Raw genomic sequence first — 12,721 nt, 5'->3', positions numbered from 1 at the left:
CCAAAGGCCAGTACTCCAGTGATCCTCTCCCATCCTCATTGATATTAGCTGGAGAAAGCACATTTTTACAGGTTATTTACCTCTGATTCCTGTAATGAGGGCTATGACTGCACAGATGTATCTAGTAAATTAAAGTTGTCATCCTTTTCTTCTAATCCTTCATCAATACCAAATAAGAGGATGGAAAGTGGAAAGTTGTAACTAAATCCCTTGATGATATGGGCATCTTTGTATAATAGTTCCTTGGCCTGTGAGAAAATCAGATGGGCAATTTGAGTAGCTCTTCATGGCAGAACCCAATATGCCTTGATGGGTTCTCCATGGATTATATCGATTTCTGGAAAAGTACTGAGATTTGTTAGACAGTAGTAAGGTGTGTGGCAGAGAGAATATACATATGAGCGGTGAAGTTATGTACAGAGAGATAAAATGCTTATTTTACATATATATATACACACACACACACATATATATATACACATGTGAATATATATATGAAAAATGAGATTCATATTATATATGAAAAATGAGATTCATATATATATGAAAAATGAGATATGTGTGTATATATACACACACATATATATTCACACACACATATATATATATGAAAAATGGGATTCTTATAAGTATATACATACCAACACATTAAATCCTAACATTCAGGTAGATCTCTGCTGATATGCTGGGAGTCTGTGACCCTGTGACCCCGTGTATTTTGCAACCTCAGGTTAATGATCCATACTGTACTATGAATGTATAAGATATAACCAACATCCTAACATCAGTCCAAAAGATTCATACGTCCTTTTTCAGTTTTCTTTGTAATTCCTTTTTGAATTATAATCTGGAAAAATTTCCAAACTCTCATTAAATTTTGAGAATTTGAATTCTCACTTATATTTGCCCATAAGCAGCACAGAGAAAAACAAAACCCTTTATAAAATTGAAGTTCAGGTCAGAGTTGAAAATCCACTCTCCTGATTATTACCTGGATGACTTTCTGAGCCTTCTTCCCAAGTTTTTAAAACAGGATAATGCAATAAAATTATCCTCCAAGGATATCATGGGGTCTAGAATGATAAAAATAGAAGTGAAAGCTCTAACAGATTTTATATGAATTTGAGTGTTTTTGTTTTTTTTTTTTTTTTGCATTTCTCATATGTTCCATAAATTTATTATTGTTGAGTGATGTTTTCTTTTGTCTGAAAACTTAAAAATATTCACTTTCTGATATTCCTCTACTGTTAAAGTCCCAGAATCTAATGAAAATGAGTGTCATTTTGACTTTTTCATCATCTCCTAAACTGAAATCATGTACTCCCAAATCTGCTATGTGACATGTACTCCCAAATCTGCTGTGTGAGTGTTCATTTGAGCTCTGCCTCCCTCATACAGTTACCCCAACTGTTCATTGTGTTCCTGCCCCCAAACTTGTTAGCCCCATTGTGTCACTTTTGATGTGTACAAGTTCTTAGGGCTTTAGGCACAGACATAGCATGGCACTGTAGAACGAATAGCTTCCTGTTTTTCCCTGTGCTTATTTTCAGAATCTTGTCACTTTCATAACTACAGGAGTAGCACCTTGAGCTGATGAGCTCAGAGTGTAGCCCATTATAGTCAGCCTTCTTATAAACTAACATCTTCCCATTTGGATTGTTTTGAGTGCATTATCTTATATTGATCAGTCTTTTGAAGCTTGTCTCACATTTCTGCAGACTCAGGCTCCAGAGTGGTTCTTAGTTTAGGGTTTTTGATTTTTAATTATACCCCTATCAAATCTTAAAAGAATTTATAGTAACTGTTCTTGTAATGCATCTTACTTGGGAGGTTTTTAACATTAGGGTTTGCTATTTACCAGCCCTTGTTGAGGTTCAGCTGCTACAACTGCTGACCTTCATTCATTAACCAGATATTTATTTATGCCAGGTACTATACTAAATGCTTAGGTACAAAGGTGACCAATATAGATTGGGTGCAAGTACTCTTGAAACTCACATTCCATAGAAGATAAACCACAAACCAATATATGTATGAACAGTAAAATGCCAAACATGAAACAGAATCAGAAGGCAAGGAGAGACCGGAAGACCACTTCAGATGGCATGTTAAGGGAGGGCTTCTCTCAGGAAGTGGCAACTGAGCTTTGATCTGAATGGCAAGAAGGAAGTAACCACATGACATTCCAGATGAGACAGTGTGTAAAGGTCCTAATGCAGGAGCAGATCTGAAGTGTTCGGGCACAGCAGGGAAGCCAGTGTCAAAGGAGCTTCCTTGAGGGAAGTTGAGCAAGAGGCCTAATCACAGGGCATTGTAAACCAGGGAAGGAGTCTGAATTGTGTAGTGGTTTCACAGAAAATGACCATGGCGTTCTTAGCAGGAGAGTTACATGATCAGAGCGAAGGCAGCGTTAGCGCAGTATGATGAAAGTGGGATCCGTGCAAAACATAGATCACGTTATTCCCAGGATAATGAAATAACTCCAAAATTTGTATACTTACTGATGCACAATCTGATTTGTGACTGAGACTTCTTGGACAAAGGCAGTGCATCCTCAGTTTTCTAGTTAGTTGGCACCTATTTTGTCCGATTAAGGAAAAAATTGTGGAGTTTGAAGAATGAAGAAATGGTCAAAGGGCCAAATACTAGGAAGACATTGAGTGAGATGAAGACAGAAAGTGGGTAATTTGATAACAGAGATGAGATGCTATGGATGACCTTGACCAGAATGTGGTAAGGTGCATGACAATTGAATTGATATTGAATTGAGTTGGATGGCAGATGATGCAATGTAAGCAGGGGGACAGTTTTGTCCAGAAGCATTGCTGTGAAGAGGAGATAAATAGTATAAGAACTGAAGGATAATGAGGGGTTGAGGAAGGTATTTTTGTTTTACTTTGTCAGAGTCAAATGATACCATGGCATATTTGCAGGCTTTATGGATAGTCTATACAGAGGGAAATTCACATGATGAGAGAGTGAGGGCAATTGCAGGGATTGGTAATGAGAAGATGAGAGGAGATGTGATCCAGAGGGTTGATAGCAACCCAGAATACTTTGATAACAACCAATCTTGTTCAGGTTAAGCCCTGGTACAGTTTCTTGACCCAGTATTAACCCTTAAAGATAGCAGAAGTTAATTTCAAGGTACTGTTTTCATGATATATCTTAGACATTTCCCTTAAAAGATCTATGGAACCAGAAGCTGAAAATGCCCAAATGCACATACCCAGAAGCAATAGCAACAGGCCTTCAGCGTAGTCCCAAAGGTCAGTAGGATATTTCTTAAAAATTCTCAGGGACTTCTTTAACTCTAGAGAAGATGACATATACTACAACACTTAAATACATAATATGCCCTTCAATGGAAATGCCAATGTGATCTGCCCTTTCTGCATTGCTTCTTAAGTAATAGCTATGCGGTTTTAAATGAAAGTGTCACAGTTCAGATTTTAAACCTAAAGGAACCATGCTAAGAAAAAAATAGGACACAAAAATTAGGAGTCTTACTTATAAAAGAATCACAAAGTATTTATGAATCTGAACCAATTCTATAGTGAAAACTGAGCAAGCATCATAAAGTAGGACTTACTCCAGGAATCCAAAGAAGATTTAGAATTGGGACATCATGAATTTCACTGATCATATTAATAAATCAGAGGAGAAAAGCGTTTTTATTATCTCCACAGCTGTTGAAAGGATAATAAGATTCAGTATCCCTTCCTGATAAGAAAGACTCTTGGTAAAACATAAAAGACTATTTCCTTAGTATCAAAAATCCGTGGCCAATAACAGACTTAGAGGAAGAACACAAGATATTCTCATTAAAGAAAAGAAGTGTGAATATATAAATATACACATATACATATCATGTGCAACAGATACATCATTTTTTACATTATGATTTATCCCCCAAAAAAGAAAAAACATCTGAAAATTAATTAGAACTCATAAGTTATGAAATAAATGTTTAAAAAATCAGTTTACAGTAACCTAGATGAAATGGACAAATACCTAGAATGATGTAAACTGCTGAAATTGACTCAGTAAAAAAGAAATAAAAATTTGTAATAGACCTATATAACAAGAGATTGAATTAGTAGTTACAATAGTAACCACAGCCCAGTACAGTTGGTGCACACTTACAAACCCAGTGGCTCAGGAGGCTGAGGATCGAAAGTTCAAAGCCAGATGAGCCTCAGCAATTTAGTGAGGCCCTAAGCAACTTAACGAGACCCTTTCTCAACATAAAAAGCACTGGGGATGGGCCAGGCATGGGTTCGGTACACCTATAATCCCAGCAGGGAGACTCAGGCAGGAAGATGGAGAATTCAAAGCCAGCCTCAGCAACAGCAAGGCGCTAAGCAACTCAGTGAGACCCTGTCTCTAAATAAAATACAAAATAGGGCTGGAGATGTGGCTCAGCGGTCAAGTGCCCCTGAGTTCAATCCCTGGTACTACCCCCCCACCACCACACACACACACACAAAAGGGCTGGGAATGTGGCTCAGTGGTTAAGTGCCCCTGGGTTCAATACCAAGTAAAAGTAACAACAGCTCTCCAAAAGAAAAGCTCAGGTCTAGAAGATAACTTGAATGGGTGAGTTGTACTTAGTATTAAAAAAAAATTTAATAACCAGTCCTTGAAAAACTTCCACAAATAGAAGCAAAGAGAATACCTTCCAGCTCATTCTGTGAATTCAGTAATGCTCTGATACACAACCAGAGATATCACAAGAAAACTACAAAGCAGTTATCTCTTATGAATATAGACCAAAAAATTTCTCAATGAATTATTAGTGGAATAATTCAGGAGCATATAAAAAGGATTCTACAACCTGATCAAATGGAATTAATGAAAGTTGGTTTGATGAAAATCAACCATCATAACACATTACATCTGTAGAATAAAGGACAGAAGCCACAGGACAATCTCAGATTCAGAAAAAACATTTGACTAAATCCAAATGCTAAAAACAATTAGCAATAGAAGAGAACTTTCTCAGTCTTATAAAGCTATGAAAAACCTCCTATTAACAAAATACTTGGTGGTAAAAAATTAGATGCTTTTTCCCTTAAAACTAGGGAAAAGACAAGGACACCCACTTTTGCCACTTCAATTTATAATTGTACTGGAGTTTCTAGCCAGAGAAACTAGGCAAGGAAAAGAAGCAATACGCATTAGAACTAATGAGTTAATTAAGATTGCATGATATAAGATCAGTATCCAGAAACCAGTTGTATTTTCACATAATAAGGAACAATCTAAAAACAAAATTATGAATACACATCTACTTACAATAACATCAAAGAGAACAACACACAAGGACTGCATTTTAACAAGAGAAGATTATTTGTACACTGAAAACTATAAAGCATTGTTGAAAGAACAAATAGAAAGACATCCCACATTTATGGATTGAAAGACGATGTTTTTTAGATGGCAGTACTTGCCCCGATCTACAGATACAGTGAAATTCCTATCAAAAATCTTAGCTGCCCTTTTCATAGAAATTGATGAGATTGTCCTAAGAGTCATATGAAAATGCAGGGGATCCAGACTAGCTGAAACAATCTCAAAGAAGGAGAACAAAGTTGAAGGATTAGTTTTCATTTCAAGACTTACTACAATGGCATAGCAATCAAGACAGTGGTAACTGGCATAAGGACAAGTAGTGAGAATTGAATTGAAATTCCAGAAAAAAATATAGCTAATTGATTTTCAACAAGAGTGCCAAGATAATTAAAGGGAGATAGGATAGTCTTTAAAAAAAAAAAATGAGGGCTGGGGATGTAGTTCAAGGGGTGGCGCGCTCTCCTGGCATGCGCAGGGTGCTGGGTTCGATCCTCAGCACCACATAAAAATAAAATAAAGATGTTGTGTCCACCAAATATTAAAAAATAAATATTAAAAAAATTCTCTCTCTCTAAAAATAAAACATAAAAAATGATACTGAGAGAACAATACAAATATAGTAAGTATAAATAATATACTATAAACATGATTAAATGGTATAATAAATATAAATAAGCAAAGTTGGACTCAATCTCATATCATATACAAGAGTTGACTGGAAATGGATCATAGACTTAAATATAAGAAATAAAACTGGGCTGGGGATGTGGCTCAAGCGGTAGCGCACTTGCCTGGCATGCATGCGGCCCGGGTTTGATCCTCAGCACCACATACAAACAAAGATGTTGTGTCCGCCAAAAACTAAAAAAAAAAAAAAAAAAAATTAAAAAATCCTCTCTCTCTCTCTTCAAAAAAAAAAAAGAAAAGAAAACTATACAATTTTTGGAAGATAGTGTAAGTGTATATCTTCACAACCTTGGATTAAGAAGTGGTTTCTTTCTAGATAGGGCAGAGGGGTGGAAGGGAAAGGAAGGGGACAGGGGATTAGCAAGGATGGTGGATTGTGATGGACATCATTATATAAAGTACATGTATGGAAGAGCTGGGGATGTGGCTCAAGTGGTAGCACACTCGCCTGGCCTGCATGCGGCCCGGGTTCGATCCTCAGCGCCACATACAAATAAAGATGTGTCCACTGAAAACTAAAAAAAAAAATAAACCTTAAAATTCTCATTCTCTCTCTCTCTCTAAAAAAAAGAATGGTTTACAAAGTACGTGTATGAAGACACAAATTGGTGTCAACATACTTTATATACAACCAGAGACATGAAAAATTATGCTGTATAAGTATAATAAGAATTGTAATGCATTCCACTCTCAATTATTTTTTAAAAAATCAATTTTAAAAAATCATTTTTTAAGAAATCAATTTCTTAGATATGACAATAAAAGTACAAGTGAGGGCTGGGGATGTAGCTCAGTGGTAGAGTGCTTGCCTCACATGCACAAGGCCCTGGGTTTGATCCCCAGCACCACCAAAAAACAAAACAAAACAAAAAAAAAAAGCACAAGTGATAAAAGAAAAGATTAGGCAAATTGGATTGGATTTATTCAAAATTATCTTGGTCCTCAAAGGATACTATCAAGAAAGTGAATCCACAGGAGAGAATGAATATCTGTGAATCATATATTGAGAAGATATCTAGACTATAAAAAGAATTTTTATAACTCAATAATAAAAAAGGCAATTCAATTTAAACATGGGCAAAGAATTTGCACAGACATTTCTCCAAAGAAGTTACACACTTGGCCAAAAAAGCACATGTAAAAGATACTCAGTATCATTATTCATTAAGGAAATCAATCTACAACAACAGTGAAATACCACTTCATATCCGCTAGGATCGCTAGAATAAAAATAACAGATGTCACAGCTGTGGAAAAATTGAAGTTCTCATACATTGCTGGTTGGAAAATAAAATAGTACACCTGCTTTAGGAAACAGTTTGGCAGTTCTTCAAAATGTTTAGTACAGAGGTATCATATGACCCAGCAGTACCCACTTCTAGGTATATGGCTGAGATATACCTACAAATTCCACCAAGAATTTATACATGAACGTTCATAATAGCATTACTTAAAATAGTCCAAAAGTGAAAGCTACCCAGATATCCATCCACTGATGAATAGATCAATAAATTCTGGGATATTTATGTAATGGAATCATTTATACATTATTATTATTCAACTATAAAAAGAAATTTCTCTTCATGCCACAACATTCATAAACTATGTTTTCTTTCCTGAGTGAAAGAAAGCAAATACAATGTCCACATATTATTCCATTTATATGAAATCTGTAGAATACGCAAATGTGTAGAGACAGGAAAGAGATTAGTGATTGCCAGGGCAGAAGGGAAGGAGAGAATATAGAGAGGCTGCTAATGGGCATGAAGTTTCTTTTAGTGGTAATGAAAAACTTCTAGAATTAGACAGTGAGTAATGGATGTACAAGTCATTGAATATATTAAAATTCACTGAATTGTATACTTTTAAAGCTTGAACTTCACAGTTTATGGATTTCAGTAAAGCCGTTATTAAATAGCAAGCAAATTACTTATGTGTTTAAAAAACTATTATTTTCTGTGTACCATGGATAACAAATTAAAGATTACAATGGAAAGAATAAATGTATGATGAAATTTAAGAAAGCCTTGAGAAAGAGGAGAAATTTATACTACAGATAGTAATACAACATATAGAATTTAAATAAGAGTTTAGAGCTATCACAGGAACATACCAAAAAACAGTCAAGAAAAAGTTCCAGTCTCATGTATTAGGAAAGTAATACATACAGAGCCACATCAATGTTTATAACAGTTCAATTCACAATAGCTAAGCTATGGAACCAACCCTAGATGCCCTTCAACAGATCAATGGATAAAGAAACTGTGGCATATATACACAATGGAATATTGCTCAGCATTAAAAGAGAATAAAATTATGGCATTTGAAGGTAAATGGATGGAGTTGGAGAATATCATGCTAAGCAAAGTAAGTCAGTCCTAAAAAACAAATGCCAAATGTTCTCTCTGATAAGTGGATGTTGATCCATAATGGTGGGGGGGGGGGAGGAGAGGGCCATGGGGAGAATGGAAGAACTTTGATTGGGTAAAAGGGAGGAAGGAAAGGGGAAGGGATATGAGGGCAGGAAAGATGGTGTAATGAGATGAACATGTGGTGTGATTCTACATTGTGTACAGCTAGAGAAATGAAAAATTGTGCTGCATTTGTGTACAATGAATCAAAATGTATCCTGCTATTATGTATAACTAATTAGAACATTTTTTAAAGTAATGTATAGTACAGTATGGATGGATAGTGCTCCTCACCAGTGAGGAAAGTGGATATTACCTTTATATGATGGTGGTTGGGCTGGGATTGTGGCTCAGTGGCAGAGTGCTTGCCTCACATGTGTGAGGCACTGGGTTCAATCCTCAGCACCACATAAAAATAAGTAAGTAAGTAAATAAATAAATAAAATGTTTTTAAAAATGATGGTGGTTAACACCTACCTGGTTTTATCAGTTGGCATTTGGGTTGAAATAGCAGAAATTAATCATGATCAGATTAAGCAGAAGAGAGATTGGGTAGCTCAGAGTCAGTGGAAAGCCAGGCCCAGAAGATGAGGGAAGCAAAGGATGCTCAGGAGCTGGGAATGCAGCCTTCTTTGTGCCACAGGAATAGGATGGTTAGCATGTCACTATTCTGCTGTCCCTGCTCAGGACTCTAGACATACCACTGCCACCATGAGTAGTTCTGTTTGTTTCTGTGTATTTCTATCACTCCTTCCACAAGAGACCTAGGCAGAAACATCCAAGGCAGAGCCCTGGTCATGGGCCTGTGTCCTTATTGCTGGATCAGGAAAGGGAGGCCTGCCCATTTTCAGCTTCTGTGGGACATCTCCCCAGGTAGGAAAGTGCCCAAATGCAGGGGAGCCAAAAGTGACAGATTTCCACTAACATTTGGGATGACTAAAATTAGAATCATACTTTATATCATAGACCAAAATAAATTTCACATGGATTCAGAATTTAAATGTAGAACTTAAGATCATAAAAGTACTTAAACTACATATGAATATTTATATAATCGTGGTTTGGGACAGTTGCTATGCATGATATAAATATCAGAAAGCCATTAAAAAATATTGATAGAGAATATTCAATGACCCAGAAAGGGAATCATGATTTGTATAGTTAAAAATGTACATAAAAATGATATATGATTACATTCTAAAGTATTATCACATTTAAAAAAAAATAACCTCTGCCCAATGATTAGATACACCATCCAGTGTATCTCTTGGATGGTCATCTTAAAATTGATTTTTTTTCTTCCTTCCCTCTCTATATTGATTATTTTTTCTATAATCTGGATTTTCTTTTTAAATTTGAAAGATCAGTGATTTGGTTGGTTGGTTTGTGAGAATATAGAATATCTGGGTCTCCATTGGTAAATTCTATGCTAAACACTATAAAAGTGAAAATAACTTACAGAGCGGGTAAAGGCAGTTAGTTCAACATTCCCACCTATGTAAAGTTAAAGTGGCTGTTGGAATTTGCTCCATCTGGTGGTACTTTAGAAGGCAGACTGAATAATTGGATAATAACTGTAGGAATGGTCCCCATGTCATGATGTTTCTTTTTCTACCTCCAATGTTTTGGGGTTTGGTTTGTTATATTCTGTTTCTAAGAGAACCCACCTGCTTGACAGGAAACTGACTCGTTGGTATTCAGGGTGTTGGCATCTGTGGAGAGCCAGATGCAGGCACTCTGGAGATTTGATTATGGCCTGCATTTCATCCCTTTATGCTTTTTCCTACAAAATACAAGTTGCCCAACATTTCCTGTTCTACAACCCTGGATTGTGGTCTTGTTCCCACCTGTCTGGGATTCCTGTCTCAGTAAAGGATGCTCTACATCTGTTTGGCAGGAGAGACAGAGTGGGTCTTTGCCATCTGAAGGCAAATTACTCACATAGAAGGGAGTATCCTTTCAGAAGCCTTGATGTTGTTAAAGGATAAGGGAGGCCATTCATGTTCCAGAAAGTCTGTCAGTTGCACATTATTGAAACAGACCAAGAGATCTGGAGATAGCAAAGAAAGAATGAACTTAAAAATGGCTACTTGTTTTTTTTTTTTTTTTATTGGTTGTTCAAAACATTACAAAGCTCATGACATATCATCTTTCATACATTTGATTCAAGTGAGTTATGAATTCCCATTTTTACCCCGAATACAAATTGCAGAATCACATCAGTTACACATTCACAATGGATAAAGAAAATATGGTACATATACACAATAGAGTATTGTTCAGTCATAAAGAGGAATGTAATCCCTGTTATTTGTAGGAAAATGGATAAAACTGAAGGTCATCATATTAAGCAAAATATACCACACCTGGAAACAAACAAACAAAAAAAAATGGCTACTTGTGGGGCTGGGGTTGTAGCTCAGTGGTAGAGCACTTGCCTACCACGCAGGAGGCACTGGGTTCAATCCACAGCACCACATAAAAATAAAAGTATTGTGTCCATCCACAACCAAAATATATTTTTTAAAATGGCCACTTGTTCAAAGTCTTGCCATTCAATTGCTTTTCTTTCTTGCAAAAGAAAAAAAAATCATTCTGACTTTGAATTTCTTTAGCTAAATGCCGTTAGTCTTTTGCTATTAAGAAGAGATGTATAAGTAAACATGCTGTTTCTGGTATTTTCTAACTGAGATTCGTGTTCTAAGAGTTCTTCATATTAAAAAAAAAAAAAACTTTTCCTATGACTATTTTGTCAGGGGACTCATTGAACATTTCTGTCATGTTTATTTCTCAGTCATAAACAGCATGACTCTGAATTTCTGTAAGTCTCAAGGTACTCCTGTCTTTGTCTTCATCTTTCATGTTAATATGGGCACCCTGTTGATTGGTATACAACTGTTTGGGGCATTCAATGGCTTAGTGATGCATTTTTCATCCCTGTTATTTTGCAATATGGCTATAGAACAACTTCAGCATATGTGTATTTTTTGAGCTATGCATTTTGTAAAACTTTTGTAGTATTTTCTGTTCTTTTTCCTCTTTTTTGATGACATCGATTAGGTAGTATCTAAATGGGGGGGGGGGGCGGTGGGAGTATGTTCCTTTTCTCTGGTGGAAGCTAGGAGGAGTTACTCTTAGCCTAGCTTCCCCTTGACTTTGGTGTATGAGGTTCTCCCCCTTGGTCTTGGGCCCCGGATGCTCTGGTACATGCAGTGTAGCACACAGGGTGAGGAATGGGGAAGTGGCAGGCTCTTCATCACTGAGGCAATATCCTGTCCCCCTAGCACCTAGTCTCTGTGGACAGAGAAGTGTAAGTGTAGTGATTAGAAGGACACACATGGTCATGTGGGCTCTGCTTTGAATGATGTTACCTACAAGCATGTTCATTTTCTTGCTTACCAATCCTTTGTCACATCTGGGTACAGCCAGTCTCACTTATATACTTTTCTTGTCTCTTTCTAGGAGCAGCCTATTGCCAGTTCATGGATATGCTTTTTCCAGGCTGCATTAGTTTGAAGAAAGTAAAATTTCAAGCGAAGTTGGAGCATGAGTATATTCACAATTTTAAACTTCTGCAAGCATCATTTAAGCGAATGAATGTCGATAAGGTAGGAGACTCACTTGCACCTCGGTAAAATACACTGTTTTTCCTTAATGTTGTTTTTGACCAGAAAGAACAAAAATCTGAGAACTCATCAATAGGATATATGTCTTGCTACCTTGACAAGTTGGGATCTATGCATAGTGTAAAGCATCAGTCCAACTTTGTATGTTTGTGTGAGGTTTTAATTTCAAAAGCTTGTCTAACCTTGTAACCATTGGACTAAAAACTCTCACAGGAACCACAGATGTTAAAATTGTTGTTATAAGCTTATGTTTTTGTTTGCCAGGTGTTTCTGTGGTTGTGCATCTTATTCCTTTGGAAAAACAAGTTACAGTGGGAATACCATGGGTTTGAATCTCAGCTCCATGACTTGAGCAAATTATTTAAATTCTTTCAGCCTGATTTTACCCATCTATAAAATGGAACTAGAAACCTCACACCCATATTTATAGTTAAAATAATAGAATGCATGCAAAAAGTGTTCAGCAGAGTATATGCCCTCAGATTCTCAGTGTCCATAAATTTTCCTTTTCCCCCCTTTGAATTATAATTTATTCCTAAAATGATACACAAAGATACTGAGTAATGTTTTCCTCAATAAGGGACTATTGCTAAAATGCTCTTTTTCTGTATGTTTACTGTTATTCAAAACATATTTAATTCA

General features: G+C 36.3%; 1 protein-coding gene and 1 non-coding gene across 4 annotated transcripts in view; both read left to right on the top strand.

The window, feature by feature from the left end:
* The window catches only part of Mapre2 (microtubule associated protein RP/EB family member 2), a 149,463-nt gene that overhangs the window by 97,238 nt on the left and 39,504 nt on the right, over positions 1 to 12,721 (top strand). For all 3 annotated transcript variants that reach the window (XM_027935604.2, XM_071602814.1, XM_027935603.3), the window contains one exon: positions 11,916 to 12,061. In XM_027935604.2, the coding sequence (XP_027791405.1) occupies positions 11,916 to 12,061 (146 nt within the window). The remainder of the gene's footprint in view (positions 1 to 11,915; positions 12,062 to 12,721) is intronic.
* On the top strand, positions 6,822 to 6,893 carry Trnav-cac (transfer RNA valine (anticodon CAC)). Its single transcript has one exon. It is a non-coding gene; the product is annotated as a tRNA-Val (tRNA).

This window comes from Marmota flaviventris, chromosome 16 (genome assembly GCF_047511675.1).
Source record: "Marmota flaviventris isolate mMarFla1 chromosome 16, mMarFla1.hap1, whole genome shotgun sequence".
Classification (NCBI taxonomy): domain Eukaryota; kingdom Metazoa; phylum Chordata; class Mammalia; order Rodentia; family Sciuridae; genus Marmota; species Marmota flaviventris.
Note: the sequence above shows the minus strand (reverse complement) of the source record. Positions and strands in the feature narration are given on the sequence as shown.